General features: G+C 36.0%; 2 protein-coding genes across 4 annotated transcripts in view; one reads left to right on the top strand and one right to left on the bottom strand.

The window, feature by feature from the left end:
* Positions 1 to 17,578, top strand: part of LOC128878712 (uncharacterized) — a 32,234-nt gene extending 14,656 nt beyond the window's left edge. The window contains exons 3-8 of the mRNA XM_054127157.1: positions 716 to 821; positions 4,087 to 4,301; positions 12,267 to 12,366; positions 12,939 to 13,153; positions 14,015 to 14,410; positions 15,517 to 17,578. Coding sequence (XP_053983132.1) covers positions 716 to 821; positions 4,087 to 4,301; positions 12,267 to 12,366; positions 12,939 to 13,153; positions 14,015 to 14,410; positions 15,517 to 15,894 — 1,410 coding nt within the window. The 3' untranslated portion in view covers positions 15,895 to 17,578. The remainder of the gene's footprint in view (positions 1 to 715; positions 822 to 4,086; positions 4,302 to 12,266; positions 12,367 to 12,938; positions 13,154 to 14,014; positions 14,411 to 15,516) is intronic.
* LOC128878711 (uncharacterized) overlaps positions 1 to 27,384 on the bottom strand; it is a 298,863-nt gene that overhangs the window by 126,020 nt on the left and 145,459 nt on the right. For all 3 annotated transcript variants that reach the window (XM_054127154.1, XM_054127156.1, XM_054127153.1), the window contains exons 6-9: positions 21,861 to 21,887; positions 20,268 to 20,439; positions 19,958 to 20,156; positions 17,585 to 17,786 (exon numbers count right to left, since the gene is read on the bottom strand). In XM_054127154.1, the coding sequence (XP_053983129.1) occupies positions 17,585 to 17,786; positions 19,958 to 20,156; positions 20,268 to 20,439; positions 21,861 to 21,887 (600 nt within the window). The remainder of the gene's footprint in view (positions 1 to 17,584; positions 17,787 to 19,957; positions 20,157 to 20,267; positions 20,440 to 21,860; positions 21,888 to 27,384) is intronic.

A 27,384-nucleotide genomic window follows, 5' to 3' on the forward strand; every position in this document is an offset into this window, starting at 1 on the left:
TCGCTGTCTACTAATTTCAATCACGTTCGATAATATTTTATAATTTTAAAACATGAATGTTCTTAGTTAATTTCCTATTTTGTTATTTAATCGAAACCTTATTGGCAGAGTGTTTTATATGCAATGATACACAGCAAGTTTTCTAAATACATACATCCAATTGCTACTATTTTCGTTAAACTTGGCCTTGCATTTTTTTGCATAACTGCAAAGGTAAATCTTTAACAGACAGAAAAAGCAAGAATGGCGTCTTAGAATTACAGTAAAACATTAAGTAAGTCTATCTAAACTAATATAATTATAAATACATACGACCCAGAGCGCTGCTATAAAAACCTATTCTGCTCTCAGGCTTCGAAGCTGCATAAACTAAAATAAGTGCAACCAAGAGTTAGGCTGTGAAAACATACTCGTGTCGGTCAACAAAGTGTCAATATTCTTTTCTTCTAGAATTGTTTAAAAATCATTAGACGAATGCATTTTGTGTGTAATGGATCACTTTCGTAGATTATGAATTATTATTTCAATAGTATTCTGAGGATGGTTTTAAACTAAAGAATCGAGAATTTGAATATTTATTAAATCCATATGGAATTATATCTATAATGTTTTCTAAAATTTGTCTAACAATCTTCGTAATTCTTCGAATGTATAAAAATTGTTTTCTCGCTAATAATGTACAGCATATGTAACATTCATCGTTTCTGCTTCACAGTACATTCAATACAAGACTGATCTGCCGGATATAAAGGAGTTTACTCTGTGCGCTTGGACCAAATTCACCAACCACTCGAACGACCATCCTATATTTTCGTACGCAGGTGAGTTCGAGCAATACTCGTTTCTTTCTCCTTTCACCTCTTCATACTTTTTTCTTTTACCCTGTGCACGCGTGATCGAGACACGAGAAAGCGAAAGTTCGTCGGTCTTTTTGATTCGTGCGATTCACTGTGTGGGTTAGTATGAAAAATGAAATCCTTATCCGATTGAGTCTGACGAGTTTCGCGAGTTTCTTTTCCAATGATCGCCACTATCTCCTTAGCCCCCATCTTACCTTATTTCTTAGCTTTCAAATTTATTCGAATAATGGATGGCGATTTATTTGCAACATTTATTCGATTTAACGCAGTGGTTACACATTATATGAAATAAATTTTACCAGTTAATGGTCGGAACAAATAAACGGTATGCACTTATTCATATTTTATATCATTTTCATTTATTTTAAATAGTTTTGTATTCTTTAATTTGAACTTCTTGTTATATCCTTCATTGAAACAATGTACAAAATAGAGTGTTTTTTCTTATATTAAACTCTTGGATTAGCTCATTAAAAACTGGAATATTTAATCAAATTTACTATCTTTTTAAAAAATATTCAATGTTGTTGAGTACAAAATGTTCCTGATAATATTATATAAATAATTTTAACGAGACGGAATATATTTCTCTTTTTCTATCCATATTAATGAGTCCATTAATCACAATACAAGAATCTACTTTAAAAGCGGCACGATAAACTGATGATTTAATTAGCTACGATCAATTTACGTAAACATAAAGTGACACACTGAATAGCGGATGTTATATTCGTTATAATTGAAATAAACACGTAACAGATTAAACGCACGCGAGTACTTTCTTTTGCGAAGCTTTGCTGGATAAATACACGCTGTTCGTTTCATCAGAGATCTGATCATCAGATTATCGTCACGTTGTTACCTCGCGTATAATGTTACACAATAATTGGAATGATGGAATGAAATCCCAACTTTTTTATGCTTACAATATTTTCCTATATTTGTTATTTCTTAAGAAATTTAATTATATAGTTTGTCTAACAAAACCGCGACCGTTAACATTTTTAAATGGTACTCGTTACACAGAAAATTGTACAAGTGTTTAATACCTGAGCAATTTCCCTACGATGCATGATAGAACAACAATTATTTGTCATTAAACGGTTGTAGAAAGATCGACAGGATCAACAATGTCGTGTGATGAAAGTGTAAAGCATATACAACGGTTAAAGACATTTGCATATAAGTAAATTAAACATTTTGAAGAAACAAAGTATCGATGACCTTTCAAAACGTGGCTCGATGCGCAAAACCACTCCTAAGCAGGATAAACAGATCGCAGAAATATTTTTGCCAAGTTCTCAACTTTTATTGCGTGATAAGTAAGTAAAATTGGAGGAAAAAAGGTGTAAATATATGTTGTAAAACAATTCAAAGTCACCTATATAAAACATAAAATATCGAAGCACAATGAGGAAATCTGAACTGTTCGAAAACAGAAAAATACGTAGAGAACAGAAAAATACGTAGAGAACAGAAAGTCGTGAACACGTGAAAATTTAGATCGTTATGGACGAACAAAATTTTTTCTGTTTTTCAATATGAAACTGAAGGTTCGTAGAAAATATATGAATGATGTGGAGGTCCCCCTAGGGAGGAATACCCCGAGAACTAATAAAAAGTGTGCCTCAAACGTCGAACTAATACAAATGCGCTGTAGCACTAATCCAATAGTATATGTATATCCCTTTTTATTTTTTTTAAACAAGAAGTTTTAAAGTATGGCGGTCACGCTCTTATTAGACGCTCTTTTAGTGTTCACCTCTCGAATACGATTGTCGATAGATAAGAACAAAACCGTGCATAATGTTTGTCATAGAGGTCGGTTCGTGTGCCAAGTTCTATCAACATCGCTAATTGTCAATTGGGTCATTTTCCTTGTTAGTCATGGTAGACTTAACAGAGTTCTCTGTTAGATTCAAATCAGGTCGCGAGCCACATTAAATCACTCGGCGAGGCGTTCGGTGTGCATCTCTGCTCTAGCCTCTCGATTCATTGCTGCAACTCGCCCTCGATCTCCGCTCATAATTCTGAACCTCGAAGGCAAACTACGCCAAGTTCAAATTATGGAAATTTAGGGTAAACGCGTCGAATCATTTAACATGATAAAATTGTGAAACGTTTGTCGTCGTTCCGCGACATCGATTGGATATATGTTGGGAAGCGTGAAATAAATAATGCGACCTGCGTCTGTGAAAGACCTGGGCATGTTTGAAATGATACATTATTTGAAATACCATTTCAATGTTATCGACGTTACTTATTGATATTATTTGTGTTATTTGAAATAATATTTGAAATAACACGTTATTTTACTTTGTAATTGTTTTCATATCTGTGATCACTTTTGAAATAACATTATTTAGGATATTATATCAAATAATGTATTATTTTATTTTACAATTACTTGAGATAATCGTTTGAAATATATGTGAAATTTTATTTGGAAAATGATATCAGGTAGGATCGCAAATACGTGACGATATCGAATTTGGAAGTAACGAAGATGAAATTGCAAAGAATTCCACGTTTGTGATCCAAACTTCAAAAGAAATGAATTTATTGACATTTTTACAAGATAAAAAGGCTGATCTGTCTATGTTTAATGATCATCCGATTATAAAAGACGATTTTCAGAGGTAGAAGTCATTACCAAGGGAACGATTATTTTCTTCCGCGACAATATTCAAGCCACCCAAAGAAAATTCTGTGCAGACTTTTTGAAAAATGAGTTTTATTCAAAACAAAGTGCTGTAAACATTTTTTTTTTAAGTTTAAATTTGGAATTAAGAAATAAGAAAATAATTCATTGTTTGAAATAGTTATTATTTCAAATGACTTGATATTATTTTTATTTTCCAAAATAAGTTATTCTTATTTTCATTGCAATTAAAATTTACCCAGATCTGATCTAAAGGTATAGGATTCAAAACAATAAAATTATATCTCGTTTCTCGTTCTTCCACGTCATCAATTGATTATGTGTTACGAAGAATAAAATAAATAATAAAGTTTGCATCTAAGGCACAGGATTCGATGCGAAGTTAACCGTTAAACGCTGCACTTTGTTGATATCCTTGGAATGCGAGTTTCGCGAGCAAACAAACTGGAAAATATCGTGGCGCAATCGCGTTAATTCACCTAGAACTACTACACCCTCCTTCGCGCCGTCCCAGCTTCATATTCCCTCGACTTTCAAGCTAATTTTTTCACGTTTGGTTTCTAGTCGGTGACCAACCGCGAGGGATACTCGCTTGGGTGGCCAACACCGCGAGAAGTTCCTACTACATGATGAACATCGACGGGCACAACTTGTACCGATTGAATTATCCGCTGCGATTGAACAAGTGGTATCACTCCTGCCAAAGCTGGAACGGCCGCACCGGGGAATGGCAGATCTGGGTCAACGACGAGCGCGTAGGTCGCGGGTTCAACAACAGAGTAAGCACGTACCACCGATCTCTATTCGACATAATCCTTTGGTTACTGTGGGGGCTTACGAGCTCTACAAATGTCCATACAGTTTTAAAGTTTTAGTTAAAAGTACAGTTTTAGTTAAAATGTTGAAGTTACAGCATCTGAACTCAGTAAAAATCAGGGGTTGAAAACAGCTATGATATCGGTTCAGATTCTCAATACACTTACGATAAAAGATATTGTAACAGTTATTGCTCGAAACGGTTCTAGCTTATATTGGTTACGGTTTTGGTTTTACAGAAATATATCGATGGAGAAATATATCGATTGTATAGAATTTTTAGATTGACTGAGTAGAAATATTAAATCAATAGTGCATCAATTATTAATATATTTATTAAATGTAAAGATTAATTCTCTGCTTTTATATTCAAGCATCTATAACTCTAGTTTAAGTAGAAATACTTACTTGTCATTTTGTTATATTAAAATACAAACCTTTCAAGTCCTTAATTTAATCAACATGAATTCATTTTTACAATGAGTTTGTGTAGGTAGAGAACTAAAGTCTCTACCAGATAGCCATTATAATTATAATAATTGTTGGAGCATAATAATAAGCACAATTTCATGGATACTAAAGTTCATATACAGAGTGTCTACGCTAAAGTGTGCAAGAGGGATAATTCAATAATTATTGATGATACGAAAAAATTGTTTGTATATAAATTGTAGGATACTATGGGCTCTATATTGTGACGTAAACGAAATTTTTGTTATATTATTAATTTAGAAAATATGATTGTAAAGATTTTTAAATGGAACTATATATTTTTGAGGGGATCATGCGATGCGCCCTTAATGTATTTACCTGGTTTTTATTAGTTTTCAAGATAGAACGCTTCGAAATTTACTGATTTCCAGCGGAAATGTCTCGTTTTCCATCGCGGTCTAAGTTTACCGCGTCCTCAAATGTTGTTTATATATTACACACACAAACATGCCATTCTGCCCAGTTTATAGCGACGCCATCATTAATAACAATTTTCGAAGCATGTAAACAAAATTATGTAAATGCCTTATAAGTACAAGATTGGAACTTCGTGGAGTGATAAAGTAGACTTCAAAGTATAGGATAATGATATTCTGCCGCGTCGGAAGCGTTGCCATCAATGTTTTGCCGCCCGCCCAAGATATTGAGAAGACATACTTTCTTTTTTTATTTATTAGTACAAGACTGAAATTTTGTCATCAATCACTTTACCACATAAAGCATCAAGAAAATAAACTCTACCGATCGCTTAATGTTGCTAAAGTCTTAGCTGGAAAAATCAGCTTTGTACTCATTGTTGTGAAAAAAGTGTCGCTGTTTCCTGTACTATTATGCAGTGTTTCTTACTAAACTTTTCGAATGTGTTCTATGAGCAGGAATAAGAAACACATTTTCATGTAAAAACACAAGCCTAAAATTGCTTTGTTATCGTGTTTCCATTTAAAGTTACTGCTGCTCCGTTTCTAATGTAAACTCGACATCGATTGAATGGCGGACTGAATTTAACACCGTTGGAATTTCATGTCTATCATGCGTTAGTTCAATGAGTCATTTCTTCTTTCGATTAGTCCTTGATGCGAATTAGATCTCACATGGTTCGCTATAGTTTTCACAGTTCTCACAGGTAAAAGTCCAGATAGTGTCAGATCTGCTGATCTCATTGTACAAATTACCTTTACTGATTTCAAATCGCAAACATCGCTGAAGTAAACACGATTAGAATATGCATCGCTGACCTACTCTTTGCATTGCATCAACAGCGAAGCTGCTACTGCATTCACGATTAACATTTCCGTTGTAATTTTTTTTTGTAGTAAAGCATTTCTTGATTTACTATTCCAAAGCAGGGCAGTGTTTTGATCCTGCGGATCCATCTCCATCTTTTTCTACTCTAAAACCAAACATGGAGCTAACATTTGGCTAAAACCGAACTCTTTGGAAGTTCTTTAGTAATTCTGTACTTCTTCACCTTTTCTTAATGTGTACGGTACACAACATTTTCTTTTCGTAATTCCTATTACGAACATAACAGAAAAATAGTCTTCATCTGTGCTTGCGCGTGATAAAAAGTTATGATAGTAATTCGTTTGGACAAACAAGGTATAAAGTGATATAACAAACCAAACTAATTTTACAACTAAAACTACCAAGATTAATTAAAGTTTCTTCTTCAAATTACTGACTATTACTAATAGTTCTATCGTAATTTTTAGAAACATCTATTGTTATAGAGAATTAATTTTCAAATTAGTTTGCTCCCCCTCCCTCTAATTTCAAAAATATAGTTCTATGTATGGACAGATATACGACCACCTCGGTAGAATTAGTATTAACGATATACCATTTCTCAGTTTGAAGACCACGTGAATGTAAAACAAAGTAGTTCACGAACAATTGTGCTTTTATGGAAATGTAATAGTATGAGCTGTAAACACTCTCCATGTATCGACTATTTTGCAATTTTTCATATCAGGGTAAACATATATGAAAAGTGCTTATTAACCCTTTGCACTCGAGGCCTTTTTTCTGGTATCTTTTAGCAACTCGAGCTGCTTTCTTAGCATTCTATTGTCACGAATGCTAAGCTTAGATTGACTTCGAATATGAGATCTCTAATTTGAGATTTAAGTATCAGGTCACCTTTGCCTCAATGACAATCATTTTATTGACACGTCGAGTTCCAAAGAAATTAAACCTAAAGAAAACCTAGTGGTGACTGAGAGTCACCTCTCGAGTGCAAAGGGTTAATATCTACACTAATATACCAAATGTCTCGTAACCACTGAACTGTGTTTAACGCACCCCAGAGCTAACCAAAACCAGGGGTGAGATGATCCTAATAATTAGCCCTTTCTTCGTTATTCGCTTCGTCGACACAGGAATCAGAGTCTCTCGTTAACTTTAGTTTCTTACGTTATAAGAAACTTTATGCTTGAGTATTTTCTTACCGATAAAGCCATGCACAAACAACGTCATAGTATATACCCTTTCCTAACGAACAACGGTGGTCCGTGAGTTATCTCGTCCACGAATGCAGAGGGGTTGTACACAAGTTCCTGATTCTCGTTTTTTGAGCAGAATAGACCGTCGCGTCGACTGTTCCCTTGCATTGCAAAAGCCCGCGTTTCGAGGGGCGTCTCCGTGCAACGGTGACCGTGAAAATGCAACATCGTCGCGAACATTGGCATAAAATGAAAAGGCACGTCGAGCAATGCGAAAGGAACGAAGTACGCTTTTTACGCCACCACCGACGCGCTCCAAATTCTCTCGCGCTGACGTCCTCGTAAAAGATCACAATTTAGGGTAAGGTTGCAACGCGGCAATTTGCTCAACCTTGTCCTTTCACCTTCCTTTTTCTACCAATATGTGTCGTGTTTTCGCGTACCGAGTTTACATTCTTTTATTTTCCGCGTTGTGGTGAATGAAGTTGCTGAACCAAATAAAAAGTAGACAAATGCTTTCGAAACCGTTTTGTTGGCAAATGAATAAATAAAACATTTGACATTGCAAGGAATTGTTTTCCAAGAAGAATTTGGTCTAGAAACACTATAAAAATTAGGCTGGCAAGGAACATTGTTTTTATACAGTTACAAAACTTGAGATCCTCGATAACCTCTCCTTTCTCTAAAGACTAAATTTATTTTTCGATTATATTGCTTCGAAGATAACTCGAATATAGTCGGAGACCCTAGCATCGATCAAGTATAGAGTGTTCCGTTTAATTCGGAATGGTTGAACATCACACGATGAAGCTACGAGAAGAATGTTTATACTAAAGTTATTTGCTACAAAGGGGGACCATCTATGAAATAAACAATTTTCTTATAAGTGATGAGTAGACTGCGGATTTTTATGCTTTTATAGGAAATTTGAATATGCAAGAAGCTACAAAATGCGAACAATATGCAAGAATATAAAGTTCATGTTATAATATTTGTAGAATAAAATAAATTCCTATTTAGGTTCAATTTTTGTAGGCATGTTCGCGAAGATTTTATTTTGCATAAAGATCCGCAGTCTAGTGATGAGTATTAAAATAAATGCTTTCGCATTATAGGTCGATGAATGAATACCTAAATAAACACCATCTAACAAAAATATATATGGTTTCATTTGAAAAGATTAATTTTTCGTTTAAAACCTCCCAGCACTTCTCTTACACGTAACTTATTTACTTCATATGATGTTCGTATAATGTTTTGTATCAAATAACTTTTATAAAAACATTTCATCGATAGCTTCACCTCTCTATGAGATATTTAACCATTTCGCTTTAAACGAAACACCCTGTACATGAAATAAAAAGTTCGCGTCGACCGACAAACTAATTGTACAGCGTAAGCACACGCGTCGCTTTTTCAGGTCGCGGAAAATGAAAAGGCACGTCGAGCAATGCGAAAGGAACGAGTGCTCGGTTTTTGCGCCATCAACCGCGCGCTCTAAATTCCCTAGCGGTGACGTCTTCCGTAAGGATCGCGAGTCGCGAACGTCGTCCTAAGAACTTTCCGTTTAGAAAAAAAAAAAGAACAACTCGAATTCCCGCCAGAATTTCCGCGTGGCGGCAATCGTCGAGCGGGAGCGCTTTCACGCTCCGCGTTGCGATTGCAGACCACGCGCCGCCATATGTCCTCAATAAAGAGCCAATGCCACGGTTTCAGATGTATCGCGTTTATCGTTTTGCGCATTGCGTTCTTGAAAGTCGACCGCTATCTAGCGTGACAAGTCGCGGAGTCTAGTAGAAAGTGATATTCGGAAATGCCGTCTGGTTCGAGGCCTATTCCATATTCGACGCATTTCTCCGCATCATTCGAAAGAGCTTCCTTGCGTAAGACCTCTCGTGTCCCGTTGTCAGAGCGATGCAAATTGTGCTAGGAGTTCCCATCGAGATGGATGACTGGCTTTCCAGGAACTATCTCGATATCGTTTTGAGCTCCGCCGCGAAAGTAGTCTAAAAGGGGGAGTCTTAAGGGGGCTTAAGGCTTAATATTTGCAATTTTTTCTACTAAAGTATTGAGCATACGGAGTTTCTATTTCTAACGTTTTTTCGTTGATTTTTCGTTAATTTATATGTTGATGTTTGTAGGCATGTAATAATACAAAGGTGCTCGATATTGAAACTACGAATATAAATAATACGATTAGGATCACCTGAATCACCAAATTCAAAAAGATTCTATATGAGTGTGCCTTTGTATGCATAGCTGTAACGATACGCGCAGTGTGTCTGACATACATTGTCTCATTCTCCTTCAGCCCATTGCACGGAGCGTAACCCATGGGATTTTTGTTTCCTTTTAATTATTTAACCATGTTTCAGGACTCCGACCGTTTTGAAACTTTTACACGTGTCAACTAAATAACCGATCATCACTCCTGATTTTTTTGGTTGGTCTCACTCACAGGGTTCCTTGCAATTACCACCCGCAAAAGATAAATTATTTATTTTCTACCCTTACTAATTAAAAAAATACCTCGAAACAAATATATGAGATGCAGTTTATAAGTACGAATATTTTCGTTTTTGCAGAATTGAAATATCTGAAATAGTAACCGAGAAAAAAAAGAATAAATTTAAAGGTAACGGTCTGAAACTTTGTGGGATGATGTTTTAGGTGAAAAGCATTGCACGGCACATAATAGCAATGAAAATTGGGCTGGGGGCCGATTGCCTATCCTTATCTTGCTAGACCCTTTGAAACAAACTTCGTTTATTAACATTCAAATATCTCCTTTAACCTATGATGAATAAAATCAATTTGAGAATTCAACAAATGGCCGGTATTCAAGTAAAGTTTAAATTTTGCACAAAATTTTTTCTTTATTTCACACTTTTCTTTAAATATTTTTATGTATTCATATACGTGGTATATTAACACTTTAAGCACCGGACCCGCTTGAAAGCATTTTTATATATTCGCGCAGAAAAAATACGTGTCTGTTAAACACTACATGAGACGGTATTTATATTACTGAAAATCGTGTTAGAGTCAGCATATTTCTACAAAATTCGTAAATGTTGTACGGCTTTAGATAAAACGCCAATAAAATAGTCGGCAATATAAACGTTAATATACAGTACATATCCTGGTATCCTGTGATATGCAGAAGTATTGTATTTTTCTCGAATTCGTATTAATATTGTCGAAGGAAATAAAACAAGAAAAACGAAAATTTCCTCACGAAGGAGTCGTTGACCTCTCTAGGAGCATTTTTGGATCGCATTTTCTCAAACATGAAGTTGCCGAATCACCGATACGGGAACCCATTCGCAGCAGAATTTTGTCTCTGTTATTGGTTTCAGCGGTTATCGAAAAACGTCGAACCGAAAGAGAGGGAGAGAGGAAAAACGGATAAACGTAATCGAAGAAGAGAATGCACAGGGAAAGGAGAATTTTATTTCGATAGGTTCACAGCGCCTCGGAAAAGGTGAAATCGATTTGACGCGGCGAAAAATGGAAACATCTCCAAACGAACGAAAAATCGGACGTGGGACGGAGCTGAAAAAACGTTTCGTCGAATACAGGGTCTCTCAAACTGAGTTCCGTGAATTAATAGTAGTCCGCAAATTTTGGAGAGGAAAGGAGCATATTATAAAAACTGCTTCTTGTAATATGTAATTTTTATTTCTTAACTGAAACTGTTTGTATACTCTCTGCGGAAAAGCGTGTTGAAAAATGGCAAAATAGAGTTTGTCTTTTTTGTTCTTTAACAGAGAAACTTTTACAAACGTATAAAACCATTTCAATTGGAAAAAACAATTCTTAAAAGATAATATATTTTAAGAAATATGTTTTAATTATACCAGAAAAATAAAAATTTCAGTCTCCTTGGGTTTGTCAAAAATTTTGCTTTTGTTGGAATGGTTCAACAAAAATCGTCACCGATGTATTCTGCGGAACGGCGAAGTTTAAGTAACGCTGGCATTGTATTTCGTCGACGTATTATTAGGAGAAAGAATGATCGGTCCTGTGGTAACTTGTTGACTGCAATGTCACATGAATTTGAGTGACATGTCCTGCCTATAGGGGGGACACGTCACTCGAATACGAGTGACGTTCGTATTTACTTGGTTACGAATGATACGAATGATACTAGTGCGCATTTCTGACAGAGTGTTATGCTTTCTTCGATAACATGTTCGTCGTGCAGTCATCGATGTTCGCATCATCGATATCCGAACTGGAATTACTCCATAATTTTATTTTTATTTGTACGCCTTCTATATGTAGAAGTCAATTCATTTTCTCGAATACTTTGCCAGTTATTCTATTATTATAATGGAATATATACAGGGTGAAGCATATAAAACAGGCCGCCTGAATAAATGGTTTACTTTTAGCGATAGAAAAAAAAGTGCCGAAGAAAAGTTGTTTGATTTCGAGGTGCACATAACGTGGCGCCAATAATGTTTTTATCAGTGGAAGCGTAGAACAGATATGAAGGTCGACTCCGTTTTTTAAATAGAGTGATATACTTTCTTATATTATATATAATATTATATATAATTATTATATATATAATAAATATTATATATAATATTATATATTATATATTCTGATAGAACGTTTCAAGACATTTTAGAGTAATCACATGAAAAATTTGTATTCTATACTTTCGACTTATTTCTCCATGTAGAATCACCCCCTTTTCGCTTGTACCACCAGTTACCGTACACTCTGTATAACTCAAACTCCAATTTTCGTTTACGTTTCATTCGTTGAATGAACGACTAGATAAGAATGTTTTCCATCTCTGGTCTAAAGCAATATAGGGATGAGCACGGCGACCCAATTTATCCACTCGATGAAAAAAATGAACGTTGGGACGTGAAACTAATCGAAATTTTTGTATATCGGTTGCACGTATACGCCAATAGTGTTTGCGGCTCAACCGCCACGAATGATGAAATTTGTTCACGTTTGCTTTTGTTACGTCAGCTGGTCGGTCACATCATCAAAGGGGGTGGAATAGCAATCACGGGACAGGAACAACGACAACTGGGCGGCGGCTTTTTGGAAGGCGATGGTGCACCTCAGGGTAAGATATAATTACTTGTTCCAGTCTCAGAAAAAGTACACTATCTTCTAAAATTTAGAATATATTCACTTTGGCTGAACAAATTATAATTCCTAGAATCAGTTTTGACTCTCACTTTACTACAATTCTCGATAATACTCATACAATTCTTGATGAATAATCATTTTTGAATTCACAAAATATTTATTCCTACAATTTGTTTCAACTTTTTTTAGTTTAGATATTCATTATTCCAAAATATTCAGTCTATAAAGTGTAACATTTTTCTACTTCACGTTTTATGTACTTAAACATAGGTATAAATTAATGTCTAAAATAATCTGTTAGTTGACGTTTGTTTAACAATCAATCAGTACTCTTTATCACTTTTTCTCTTTATACATTGCACTTCGTACTTTTATATAGAATAAATAAACAATAACTACTTTTGGTCACTTAAGCAGTTTAATTTCATTCGACTAAACGCGTGCTGCAATGAACAACTCGAGCGATCAGTAATAGTCGTTGGATTAAGGATTAATTATCCTTCAAATAATCTGCATGTATTAAATAAAATAAATACTGTCTTCCAGGATCGGGTGGCTATCTAGGGGAAGTGACGATGCTCCAATTATACAGCGTCGCCTTAACAGCTGGAAAGGCTCACAAAGATCACAAACACCACCATGCTCATCACTACGAACACGATACGAGTAACAACACGCCTAGACCTACGTCTCGTCCGCTTATGACGCAGCCACCGCTTCCGCAAAGTCCCTTCCTTACCGGAGGACAAATAAATCCACAGGTAGGACACGTCCATCAATTTGATGATCATTTGCCTTAGTATTCGCATCTAGGTTCATTAATGTTTATTCTATTCGTTAATGATATCTCCATCTACTTCCTGCAGACCAGAGTTCTATCTCCAAATTCGAGTCAGACACTGAGTATCCGATAAAATCAATTATTGACACTTGGCAGAAATTACGACAAATCATAAATAAACATATGTACAGAATTTGAAATTGATATGCTTAATAATTTGAAATAGCAATACAAATTAAATGTCACGTATATGAAGGAACTTTAAACTTGTTAGGCCCTTCAAGATTCACTAAAGTAAGTGCTGAAAGTAGGTTAACTTTTAGGTCATATAACCGTATGTACAGAATTTGAAATTGATGTGCTTAATAATTTGAAATAGCAATACAAATTAAATGTCACGTATTTGAAGGAACTCTATGTTGGTTTATTTAATAATAAACGTAACAAAAATAAATCTAGAGTTAAGGGACACTGCGTTTTTCGAAAGTGCAAGTTTCTTTTCTGATGGCTTTCGTAGTTGGGCCTCTGACAGTATTTATGACAGTATTTATGTTCAAGTTGAAACACACACAGTGTGAAAAACATGTGGCAGACCCAAGCCGTATTTTTCATCTACGACGTGGGCGCCGGTTTTTCCTATGCGCTTTTGAAAGAGCTCTCAGTCTCAGTTCGAATCTAGAAGAGAATAGACATCCTTCCGTGTTCTTTAAAATAAAGAATATTTGATATAACGTATTTAATGTGAATTTGTTCTTTTACAAATCCCATAATCCAATACTCTAAACTAGTTAGACCCTTCAAGATTTACTGAAGTAAGTGCTGAAAGTAGGTTAACTTTTAGGTGAAAATCAACCCTGGATCGCCACTGCAGATCGTCCAAGGGGGCGTCACTTTGAGACATCCTGCCCTGGTACCCCGTGATCCACCGCCTCAGCCGCTTCCGCCGGTGAATCCCGAATCCGTCTCGTCCGCGTTTCCCTTGCAATCTTCGCAATTCTTTGGCAACCTGCAGCCCGCCGCAGGCTTGCAGCATTCACCGAATGGACTAACCGGCGCTGGGTTGAGCTTCGCGGATGGTCCCTACCGCAATCTATTCAAAAGGGAGAAGGATTCGTCGAGCGATGAAAGTACACACGGGGAATTGGACTCGAGCCTCGAGGTCCTGGCAGACTCCAAGAAATTGACGACGAAGAGAGACGCGCAAGAACCTGCTGTGGATAAATCGTCCGACGATAAGGTAAGAGAATTATTGAACAAGACAGGAATTTCACCGTAACGACCTCGATAGTCTATCATGACTCTATTATAACGCGATTAGGTAGACAAAGGATTCGGAAATTTGCTTGTGGACATTTACTTTTGTCTAAACGTCATAATTTGGGGATTCTTGGGCCACTGACGATTGATGAAAGGGATATTTTTAGTGTTAACACTTTAACTACCGGTATATTTAGAAAGACTAAAACTCAAAAGATTTTCTACATTAATATACAGAGTGATTTACGTAACTCACTCACCTCGATTAGCTTTTGAGGTATACATTTAATGAAAAAATGTTATATGCATAAGTATACAAAAAGGAAACTTGATGTACAGATTTTTTCATAACATGCATATCTTAGATATTAATCGGGGCAAGAAAGTTTCATGAATCATCCTATACATATATTTGTTTAGACTGATATTAGTTTCTACATATTCTTAGTAGGAACACTACCGCTCAAAAGTATCCAGACACTTGCGAAATACATATGAATTAGCATTGCATAAAAGTTATTTAAGTACCTAAAGTAGTGACAAAAATCGATTTTTATTAGTTTCGTACGAATTTACCAATACTACACTAAAATTAAATACTTGCATAGAGATGAAACAAAGTGGATCTTGAGATTCTTTTAAGCATCGAGACCGTTTCATTAAATTTTGTATTTCTAGGCAGGAATTTTATTTCTCCATACTCATTATATAATTTGTACACAAAAATTAATTCTATTATGATATGATACCTGAAGAAAGATAACAATAATAATTACAATTGATATAAGCGTTCTAAATACCTCTCGTACAAAGTTAAACTATGTTTTAGAGAACAGAAGCAAGTGTCCGGATACTTTTGAGCGATAGTGTATATAAACAGCCTTATCTATTTTCTCAAATTAGGATGAGCACTGTAACACGTTGACAAAGTGTTAACTACTAGTGCTACGAGATGTTCACGATTATCAAATGAAAGATATAAGGGAGGGAAAGGCGAAAGAAAGAATTTGCCCAAATTTGAATGAAACGAAAAGCGAGTTCCATATCGGAACATTTTTAAAACTTCTAACATACGCGTATTTCCAGGTGACATTCGTGCCACACATGGAACTCGAGGAATTCGAGGCGAAGAAGTTGCAGAAACAAGATTCTACTAAAAAGAAGAGAGGATTGGTGCAGCTGGGCGATGGACTGATCGTGGATGACGGTTACATTCCCCAAGGTCTGGACAACGAGTACTTCGCGGGATTGACGAACTTCGGTCTTCAGCTGCCCAAGTACGAAAACAAGGACGACGAAAGGGAACCGGCGGAGGCCGAGGTCAAGATGGTAATGGATATCTGCGATGGGTGTGCCCCGGAGCCCTTTGAAAAGGCATTGATCATGGCGTGGAGGTCGGTTCCTAAGAAATTGTACTCCGGTGCTCTGCATCTTCCAGCTTTGCAGTCGTGCAAGGCGTTTTAAGCGCGATCAACCGATTGAAAGAGAAGACCCGTATCACAGTTTCCGCAAGCTTCGCTCGCCATCGATCCCAATGATTTACATTCATCGCCGGGTCACGACTGTCGATGTCTATCGCTGACACTGGATCCCTCCTACGTGCTGTGAACTCGTGGCCAGCGAATTTTGAACGTTAGCTCGATTACGCGATTACTTGCGAGCCAGAATCGGGGTCGATTACACGGACAAGCTCCGATTAGAAACGTACGAATCGTATTTATTTACATAGGGTAGGTCTGTCGTTAAGTTAGGACTAGCGATGGGATGGATCTGATGACATACTCGTTAACATCGATACGTATCAATTTACAAACGTAGACGCGAATAGATATCGAAATAAGTAGTCGTTGATGTTAGTAGAACTTGTACTTGTTTGTATTTCTTGTGGTATCGCCGAGCGTCTAATAAGACAACGATATAGTTGGTCTAGTATCTCCGTTGGAAGTTATTTCCAAGGAAAGAAAATTAATTTAATTTGTAAATTATTAGTCCCATTACTAGTTAAGACAACGCGGATAGCCGAGGCTGAATTAAGTACTAGACTTTAAGGGCTACAGAGGCCGTTGTTAATTAAAGAGATTAAGAGTCCAATGATTTTAAGTATAAGCACGAAATGTAGCAAGCTTCCAGTATCTACAACTTTGCAGGAAAGAATGGATTAGCTTCTTCACTACCTAATGTTGAAATAACAATATGGATTTATTTGTGTTTAATGATAAATAATGGAGAATAATTTGGCTATAGCCGACACAAGCAGTAGAGATTTAATTGAAAGCAAAGTCTCTCTTGGAAATCTGTCTCATTAAGTTTAATTTCTATTATCATCTTTGTTCTCCATAAGTAGTCTTCCGATCTTTTATTGTTTTACTATTTGAGACGTTGAGACACAGAACGTAAACTTCCCAATATTAATTGAATCGATAATAAGGTAGAATCTCTGTCAGTGTTGTCTGCCTGAACCGTAGATCAACCATCCTCAAATTAATCTAATGAATAACTAATGTAATCGAAGAAGAGTAGGTTCTCCAAGACGAAACATTTATAGAGATCCACAATGCCACAATAATGTCTAAGCATACTTGTTTCTACGATAATTGAAGAAGATGTTCTCAACAACTCACAATGTTTCTATATATAACAACATACACGTTACTCGTGTTTCGATGAAATTGTCTACTTGAATTTCAATTGTTATTAATAGACTGCAGATGTTTATGCATTCATGGCAATTGGAGTTATGGGTAAATCTATGAGAATACGCATAAGTGCAAAAATATATAAAACATCGACAACAATATGCATGTTATACAGTTTAGAAGATAGTTCATACTTTCATTTCAATTTCGATTCTTTTTCTGTGAAAGTATGAATCTACATAAATATCCGCAGTCTAGTTATCAGCTTCGTGAAAATCAGTTTAATTGTTCTGTAACTGTTTCATGCCTATGGAAGTACTATTACGAGGCCGTACTGTAGCTCAAAGGTCTGGGAATTCTTAATCGAGCGCTGTGGACAACGAATGTTTTGCGTTTGGTGAATTACGTTTGTATACGAGATGTGCTTCGAGTAACAGTATTATGTATTTCAAAATCGATGCAGGAAGCAACGAATGTACGTCGTCGAATAAAGTTTACAAATACATTATAAAACTCACCTTGCTCTTGTGAATGTGCTGATGCTGGTACTCGCTGTCGAACTCAGGCTCGCTGAAGTAGCTCTGGTCTTCCCAATGAGGAGGTAATCCCAATGGTGCATTCCCGGGTATTCCTCCCAAAGGTCCTGGCATTCCCGTGACACCGTCAGTGCTCTCGAAGAGTCTCAAGACGCTGCGGTCTCGGATGTCTCTCAGATGAGATCTGAAATGAAAATGATATATCTTTGTCAACGTGTCATTTCTAAAGAGTCAAGATTACAATTTACATGGTAATTTATTTATGGTATTTATTGAACAATTAATTTCTTAATCTAAGGAACAGTGTATCCTTTCTTTGCCTGTGAATTCAAATAATTTCAATGGAGCGAATCGTTCTTTGGTGTGTAAGCAAAACTCAATTAACTTGTATATTCATATTGTTTGTAATTTCTTTTTATTATGATGTGCGTTTTAATTTGCGTTAATACGAGGAATGTGGACTATCTCTGCAATGTCTTGTATCGTGTTACATGGATTTCGTTTAATCAGCGTTTCGATTCGGTCATCACCAACGACTGCAGGATTATCAGAACGTTCTGTCTTCCAGATAAAAATTGCCACTTTTAAACGGAGAAAACTACTACGGACAGTACTCTCAGCTACGATACCATTTTCATAAACTGCACACATTGTTTTGGCTGTTTGTATAGCACTATTTCCTATCCGGAAATAAAAGAGTGCCAAATGGGGAAAATACCTTATTTTGCTGCATTTTAATTTTCAAGGTAAAAACGTACTTAAAATTTATCAATTTGCACATAAGTTCAAGTTCAAGTTCTGGTGTCATTTGTCAGATTATGTATAATAACGAATGTTTCTTCTATCCATGAAATATTAGGTTGTCCCAAAAGTTTCTTTCGTAATTTGCACTCAATTATTTTGTGCGGTAGTGTTTATATAAATAGACAATCTAATTCTTAGATGTTGATGTTGTAACAGTAATGGAGCAAAATGAATCGTACACAATTCAATAATGTAACATTAGACATAAAATATTGTGTATGTATTACTTGTTAAAAAAACGAAAGAAACTTTTGGGACAACCTAATACGTGCGCGCGTTTAAACGTAACCTATTGAAAAACGTAGTGAACGTTTGTTCAAACCTAACACACAGAATTGAGTTTTGCTTAAGTATTTATTAAAGAGCAATTCACTCTTTTGGCATTATTTTACTGTATTCGTTTATTGTGAAGTATTTTATTTTAGTATTCAAATTGTAATTATCATTTAACGAGTAACGGAGAAATCTAAGCTCTTCAGGAAAACTGAAATTAATGTACGTTTAGATTTTAAATTATCGTTGTCCGTAAATATTATAGTGTGGAAAGAACGACTAAAATTGTTATTAAATATTCATAATTAAATTTTTCGATGACACATTACAGGGACTCAATATTTATAGATAATATGGAGTAATATCAATTTAAATTTATGTTTGTATTCGTTCAATTTATATTGACATTCGACACAATGTTGCTATTATTTAATTTTCAAAATTTTTTATGCAATGACTATTATGCTTTCTTATGGACGTATGAAAGCAAATAAATTTACAAAAATCTGAGATAGACCGTACGTTTTGCAATAAGATAGTTCATATATTTAATTATTAAAAAGCAGTTATCACCATCATTTTATTCAACGCTATTATTTATTTTACGGTTTGACTCTTCACTTTCAAGTCATCTTCTTTGTGTTGCAGTTACAATACAATTTACTAAATTAAAGTATAAAAGAACTGTCCTACAATTATTACAAACAACGTTGTAATTATACTTTTCTTTGCTATCTCTGAAAATAAAAAAGATTCTATACATTTAAAAATCATGATACTATTGATCCTAGTGGTACGTATGTATACATCCAAGTCAATACATCTGGTGGATATTGGGCAAATTACAATTGACACTCACAAGATCATATGTTAAAAAAAAATAAACAACATTTGGTTTGGGCCTAATTGTCTTCTTATCTGGCTACTGGCTTTGATTTACAGCAAACGCTAGTTTAATAGAATTAATTTCTAGAAGAGAAACGAATAGAGTTCAAATAGAGAACAGCCGAATCGAAAATACCACAAGTCAGACACGTGTTTATTGTTTATAGACCAAATTCCATACCACGAGTCTCACTCGTGGTTGTAGGCCAAAGGGTTAAGTAAATGTAGTAAATTCTATTGTAACATTCGTGAGTTGCCGAAAACGACTGCTCGACATAAAGTTGTAAAGTAAAATAAATGACAGAGTTTGAATTTTCGTCGATTTCCAATGAAATAATTCGTTCCTGAAGAGCCTAACAGAGGTTCGCGTTGCAACTGTAAGGTTAATGGTACCTGAGATCTTCGAGTTCGTAGAACATGTTCTTGCTGCTGTCGTGTATGTAAACCTTGACGTGAGGACTGTCTAGATATTCCATGGTAAGTTGCTTCGGGAAGCTTCTGACAAAGAGAGCCTTGACGGTGTCTATGCTTGTGATTTCGTTCGGTAGAAGCGCCCGCTTCGTCTCGTTCCTATACTGCAGGAACACTAGACCTAAGGAATCGTCCACAGAAACGCATCGTTTCGTCATGAATGTCCGATAAGGGCATGGAGCAGCGAGGCAGCAACATGACGCTCCTAATTCTATCGCGGGTCGTGAGTTACCTAATGGTCGCTCCAGAGTTTTGCTGGGTGTCCGTACGACGGGGAGGCTGCTTCTTTGTTTGCCACCCCGTCGGAATCCGGTGCTAGATGTCTCCACCTCGGACATGATACCCGGGTCATCATCGAACAACATCGTCGAAGAGGGAGGCGGGAAACCGCGCGGTAGAGGCGACTGAAAGTACAAATGATCTCAATAAACATTGAGCTCTCGAGTGCCCCCCGTTGATGCTTCCACGATGAATACTTTTCAATCGAATGAAAGGAGTCTGTACCATTTGGATGAGCGCTTTTCGATATCTATGGGTATGGGCACAAAGGGGTGTTCGCGTATAAACAAACTACAAACCGTTAAGGCTCCTGGGCAGAGATTCGTATTGAAAATGAATTTTGACAGGGTGGAGCAATAACTTCGTCCACCTTCGATATTACCAATATTTAGACTTTTATAAAAAAAAACTTGTTAGGATAAAGTTGCACTGTTTTGAGAGATAATGGTAAAACATAATTTTTTCCAGGGTCAGTTTTTAATTATATTTCAAGGGGCATTAATGTTTATTTAAATGGAACGCTACAATCTTCAAATTTGTATGTAAAGGCAACTATTAAGAGGATTTCAAAATGTTACGAGATCATTCAAGGTCACTGCAGACTAGAATTTAAATTTATCGTAGAAAATGTTTGAATTCGTTGACTGATATGTATATAAATAATCTTACTGCATTGAGGAATCAGCATTTGCCAACCAATTGCTTCCATACAGTATCCATTCTCGGTAAGAGAGATTGAGTGACCTTGGACAACCTTGTACAGTACCATTTTAAAATTGTCTCGACATTTAATAAAATAAGTGGCTACGACATATAAATTTAAAAAACATTACGTTCAATTTAAAAAATTATTGATGACCTTAAGATTTCATTAAAAAAATGATCTTGGAAAGAATTATGTTCTGCCATTATCCACGTCTCTCAGAATAGTCCAACTTTGTCCTAACAAGTTTTCTCGCAAGACTATAAATAACGGAAATATTTAAATTAGACAAAATTATTGCCTCACCCTGTATAATACAGCGAATAACGCGTTCAGAACAGAGGACATGAAATTTTATCTTCCCTCGGGACTATCTTCGTAAAATGAAGCTTACCTAAGGTAAATGAAATATAATTGTCATTTAATTGGAAAGGTGTTATAAATCTCTAAGGTGCGACGCAAAAGCTCATTAATCTCTCGAGGGACGACTTTTAAATGGATTTTTTGTTCCTTTAATGGAATATACACGAAGCCAAAGCAACCTTTATCTGTAAATTGATTCTGACGTACGAATATCCTGGGTCACTTTAATATTGTATATGTTTTAATTCTAAAAGGTATTGTGATCGTTGATCAGAAATAATGTTCATCATAAATCTCTGATCTTCTACAATATTTTCATACCCTGAAGATTCAGTAAGAGCTCATCCTTGTAGTAGACTCCCCTTGTAAGAGGAAAAAATTACAGCAACGACGAGAGACGATGAAAAATAGTCGCATGCTCTCGTGCGATTTGAAACAGTACAAGGCGTCGGAGAAAAGGAGAAGTATCGAAAAAATTACCTTTCTCTGGCGAGACTTGGTCCCCATCTGTTAGCGGCGGCGCGTACACGGAAACACACACACACAAGTAAACCAGTTAGATGTATATATGCATGGAACAGAAAAAAAAGGGATTTCGCTGGAAATGCACTCTCGTGAGGTAAGAGCGAAACGATGCGATCGCGGGCACGCGATCGATCGATTCCGGCAGCGGTCGACTGGTCCAATGGCGAACCCAGGATCGAGGGTGGTCGGAGTCCTGCAAAACTCTCTACACTAGGGGTGGGGAACTTGTGCCCTTTGGACGTGTTTGATGTCTCCCTTTTTCATACATAGCAATTTACGTAATATTCTTTGTTTAAATATAATGCGTTCTCAGATAGCATCTATTTTAATTGATGAAATTTTAAGGATCTAAAAATGATACTTGGTTACGTATTTATAATTCTGTCACAATTGATTGGGCATACACCTTCGTTCATAAATATGTAAACACTTATTACCTTCAATGACTAATTAACACACACTGTAAATTATTACTATACAACTTTTGTTGCTAAATTCTATATTGGATGTGTATTTAACAACATTTAATACTATTACACGTTTTGAGTGCTATATTCAATTTTACAGTGGAACTATAGGATCGTTTAGATAGAAAAGTTTAGAAAGAACGTTCAATATATCAAAGATATTTATGAAGAAATATTGCAAAATAAATTAGATAATATTACTTCGGATGTAATGAAGAAATTTATAGTATCCAAGTTTGATAAAAGAAATTTCAACATTATCTAGTTATCTCGATAGTTTGTTATCATTACTAATGTGATATTAAAGAAAAAGCTATTAATAAAATATATTCGCTAATACAGCATAAACATATCGAAAGATACATTACATAATTAATATTAATAGATTCACAACTTTTATTTGATATTTACTTCTATTAGGGAAGAGTGTCCACATACTTCTGAGCGGGGGTGTAAACGGTGAAGCTTTATGAGATATTTTTGTAATAACATGTGAGCTTTTGATGTCGAAAAATTCTCCACCCCTCTTTTATGCGATCGCCAACTTTGCGCGATCGCAATGAATCCACGACGTCCATCTGTCCCCTAGGATGGAGTGAAAACGTCAACTTTTGATGATTCAATTGGAATAGTTGGGAAAAGACGTAAGTTAGGTGTGCTAAGAAATAATCCAAGATAAAAATTTTGTTCCTCTATGTTCGATGTCTATAGAGATTTGGAACTGAAGACGATGGAAACAAAGTATGTAATAGGTTGTTGCATATGAAATGTCCAATTATGCGATTTCGATAAGTTATCTTTATTGTACCACGTTATTATAGTAGCAGATAATACTTGTGATACGTTCAAACTTAGGCATAACACCGATGAGGTAACTCAAAACGTAAATAAAACATGTGGAGAAGGCATTATTAAACAACGGAAAGCATGCCAATCTTCATTTTGACAATATAAGCTTCAAAAACGAACCGCGTCGACCAGAGACCGTCAACGATAACGATGATTTAAAGAAATTAATCGAGTCTAATTTACATCAAACTATACGCGAGTTTGCAGGAAGTTTCGTTCTATATTACATTACAACTTTCCGAAATTTGATAATTATTGTAGAAACGAAAAATTCTCCTAATGCGCATTCATCCTTCTTATTCACTGGATATTTCACCAACCGTCTACTACTTCGTCAAATATTTGGATGATTTTTTAAGGGACGAAGTGTCTAAAAATGAACATTTTTACAAAAATGGAATAATTGCACTCATATATCGTTGACAAAAATGCACTGAATCTGTTGATGCGTATTTTGACGAATAAAGTTAATTTGTAACGTAAATACAGATGTTTAAATTTTCTCTATAAAATCGGACGTTTCATATACAACAACCTAATAACATCTGAATTTTAAAGTAATACATATAAATCATGTAAAGCACCTCTAAAATAGTGTTTCTTAACATATTCTGAATCCTGCCCAATTTCAATGCTTCAATGCTTTTGATGTTCTCCTTAGTATAATACTCGACTATGTTTAAAAAAAGTACGAATAGGAACTCCAAATTCAAAAAATGGAGAACTAATAAAACCGTTTATAAATTGATTGTCTTCGACGAATACTTTTATATTACACCTTGTATGTCTTGTACAGGCAGTTTTCGACAACTATTCCATTTTGAAAGTCTAACAAAAACTGAAATTAACTCCACTATACAGTCCCTTCCCTCCTTACTTTGTAGGATTCATCAAAGTTGGCGGTCGCGTCATCACGGAACACGCGTGGCAGACACCTGGAACGATCTTGGTAACGTTTTATGAGTCGCGACGGACTCGCGAAGCCAAGAGGAGTAGAACGAGCAGAATAAAAAATTATGATAGGAGAAAAACGAGCAGAGGGGCGTGTCGGTGCACGATAATATATAGAACGGCCGAAGCCGCCACGTGTACGCGATAAAGCTGGGCACACAATAAGAAACGTACGCACGCGCAGGGGCTGACCTGATCCTACGAGAAGGATTCTCTGCGGTTAGCCGCAGGAAAAAAAAATCAGACCGGAACCTCGGAACGTTGGTCTGCGTCAGAGATGGGACAAAATTTCATCTGAATAATAGGCGACTGATAGAAACCCTGTACAACTATTTATTTGCAAGCTCCATTAAATTGAACAGCTATCTGGATAAGCTATCGTTCATTTAAGGGGCCACTCTAGTGCGACGATTTCAAAATATTTCATTTCTACATATTTTGAAAATTAAGTATATTTTGAATATATTGTAAAAATTTTAGACTGCAATTCTAGGTATTAACAAAATTACAGTTGGAATCAGGCGAATCGTTCTTGAGCCTCGTTTTCAGGTATACGATGGGGATCGAATACATTTCTAACCGTTTTTTTTTTTTATAAAACCACTTTTTCCCGGACAGTGAAGGTGATTTAAAGAAAACTATTTAATCAATCAGTCTACAATTCTTACACAATGTTCTATACAGTTACAGTTCGGGCCGAGACTGAAGTGACGTACTTCTTTCAATAATTGCTAGGTTTCTTAAAATGATTTATAACATAAAAAAAGGATTCAACAAACTCTTTTCAAGAATTCCACCATTTTGTTATTTTAATATGAAAATAATTAATTCCACTTCCGGTCAGAGCAACAAGCTGACAGAACAATAATTATTAAAAATTGTTTGTTTCATGTGCCGGAAACACCCGCGCCATGTACCTATTATTTTTTCTTTTTGAGGAAACAACTTCGATCGTGAAAAACATTAACAAGATATTGTAAAGTTGGCTAGACAATTTTTTTCGTATAGTATAAGATACAAATATTAACGTATAAAAACATGAAAAAAATTCTTGAAAAATGTATGAAACTTCGACCGTCAACCTACAGTGATCCCACTACAGTATCATTCTATTCGTTCGTTGAGACCAGCCAATCTGGTTTGATTAATATAAAAACTTTATCATTGGTTCAATGCAACCATTTCCACTATTTTTTTGGTAATCTTCTGATATGCGATAGTAAATCTACAATAATTAAAACATAAATAATCCATCTTCCAATAATTGCAGATGCATTATATCGTGTTTACTTGAAGATGATTACGAAATGATTAAACATTTTTCTGATCGAGTAATAATAAAGTTTTAATGTCAAATCAAAAATCGCTTTGATCGAAATATATTAAAAGTTGAAAGTGTACAGTTTTTGCGACAGATAAAACTTCGAATTTATTTAGTACATAGTTCGTAATTATTATTAAACAAATAACGAACGAACAGTTGCGTATCTTCATTCGTTATTCCCATCTCTGGTCCGCACACATCCGTATTCTGCACGAATTTTTCGAGGTTGTAAAACCCACTACGGATTACCTGGACGATTTCGGTGGTCTTGTTCAAATTAATGGCGTGAGATTGGCTCGAATTTATGGTCGATTCGATAAGATATTGGCAAACAATAACCATCAAATAATTTTATAAGACCTTAAATTTTGCATTTAATTTTTTTGATGCCACGCGCTGATCTATCGACCCTCGGTCCCTCTGCGAAGATCGCCTCGTGGCATCCAAAGAGTTAATATTTAAAAAATGATTAAAATGATACGTTCCGAGATATGTTAAAACAAACTTTTGTTTTATAATACAAGGGTCGACAGCTTGGCTCATTCGAAGGATTAACTAAATTATATCTAAAAAATATTGAAACGTTCAACGTATCTTTACTAAGAATAAGATCTTGGAAACTTTTCGACCTATAGTTATCAAAGTCTTTTCGCTGAATATGGATATGCATTAAAAATATGTATCGTATGTATATTCTACGAATATCGAATGGTTTCTTTTTGACGATGTCAATTGATCGCCAATACGAATTGCTGCCGCCAAATCGATTACCGCGAGCGTGCAGTTTGTCGACCACCGGCCGAGACCGTTTAATTCGAACCGTAACATTGTCATCGAACGCTGACGCAAGAGCCACCCCCGCCTCCAGTCGCGAATCAACCCCGATTCGCGAGACTCGAGTTCGACCACCTCTCGAAGGTGACGAGTAACGAGCTATCGGTGTACCTCCGCGAGACGGAGTATAGATGGGATGCGTGTCTGTGTCTAGAAATAGTCGACATTCGACGAAGCGTCTGGCTCTCGGGGCGTCGGCGTCGACAGGAGACGAGAACTCGAGAAACGAGGACGGTGTAGGTGGATGCGGGTTAATTAACCTCTTCCCTTCGTTACGCTCGGTTCTTGACCTCGGAATATCCGTTAAAGCCATTCACCGTCGCCGGATGCTTCGACGAAGATCGTCCCTTACGTAATCGGCGCACGCGATCCGCTAATTTGTATTACCGACGCGGAAGGGGGTAACGAGATTTACGACGACTTTCTCGTATCCCGCGGGACTCGAGCCACTTCCCTTCGATTCCCACGGCTCGTCGGGGTACATATATACTTGCTTGGAATTCCATCGAAGGTCCGAACGTGCATTGCAGCCCCCGCGGTTCGACGAATGCGGGAGTACGAGACACGGGGAGAAGATTAAAGAAAAAAACGACGGGGAAGAGAGATACATCAAGGATAGCCATAAGTAACGTCGTTTTTCTTCATATTTTACAAGCATTCCCATCTACTGAGAATCATTTAACTTATTCACCTACTTCTTTCTTTTTTTATCAGTTTCGAAGCAATTTTTCCTTTTTCTTTTTACCGACAATATACTTGACGTATACTTTTTAAATTTGATACGTTTATTCACACATGTATTAAAAGATTTTATTGAATTTACGATTGACCTGGTCAATTTGTTACGAAGTTACGAATAATATTCCATGCTAAAGGGAATGGGTTCAAAATGTTGACACGATCGTGTCCGCCCTGATGCTCCGAATCAATCAAAACTGATTTTGTTCTCTTCATTATGAACGTGATTATAAGGCTTAAGGGGGTCCACCTATGTAAGATTTTCAAAAAATCAAAAGTTTTTTTTCTACATATTTATCATCTAGGAGATATTACA

Source organism: Hylaeus volcanicus, chromosome 6, assembly GCF_026283585.1.
Source record: "Hylaeus volcanicus isolate JK05 chromosome 6, UHH_iyHylVolc1.0_haploid, whole genome shotgun sequence".
NCBI classification, from domain to species: Eukaryota; Metazoa; Arthropoda; class Insecta; order Hymenoptera; family Colletidae; genus Hylaeus; species Hylaeus volcanicus.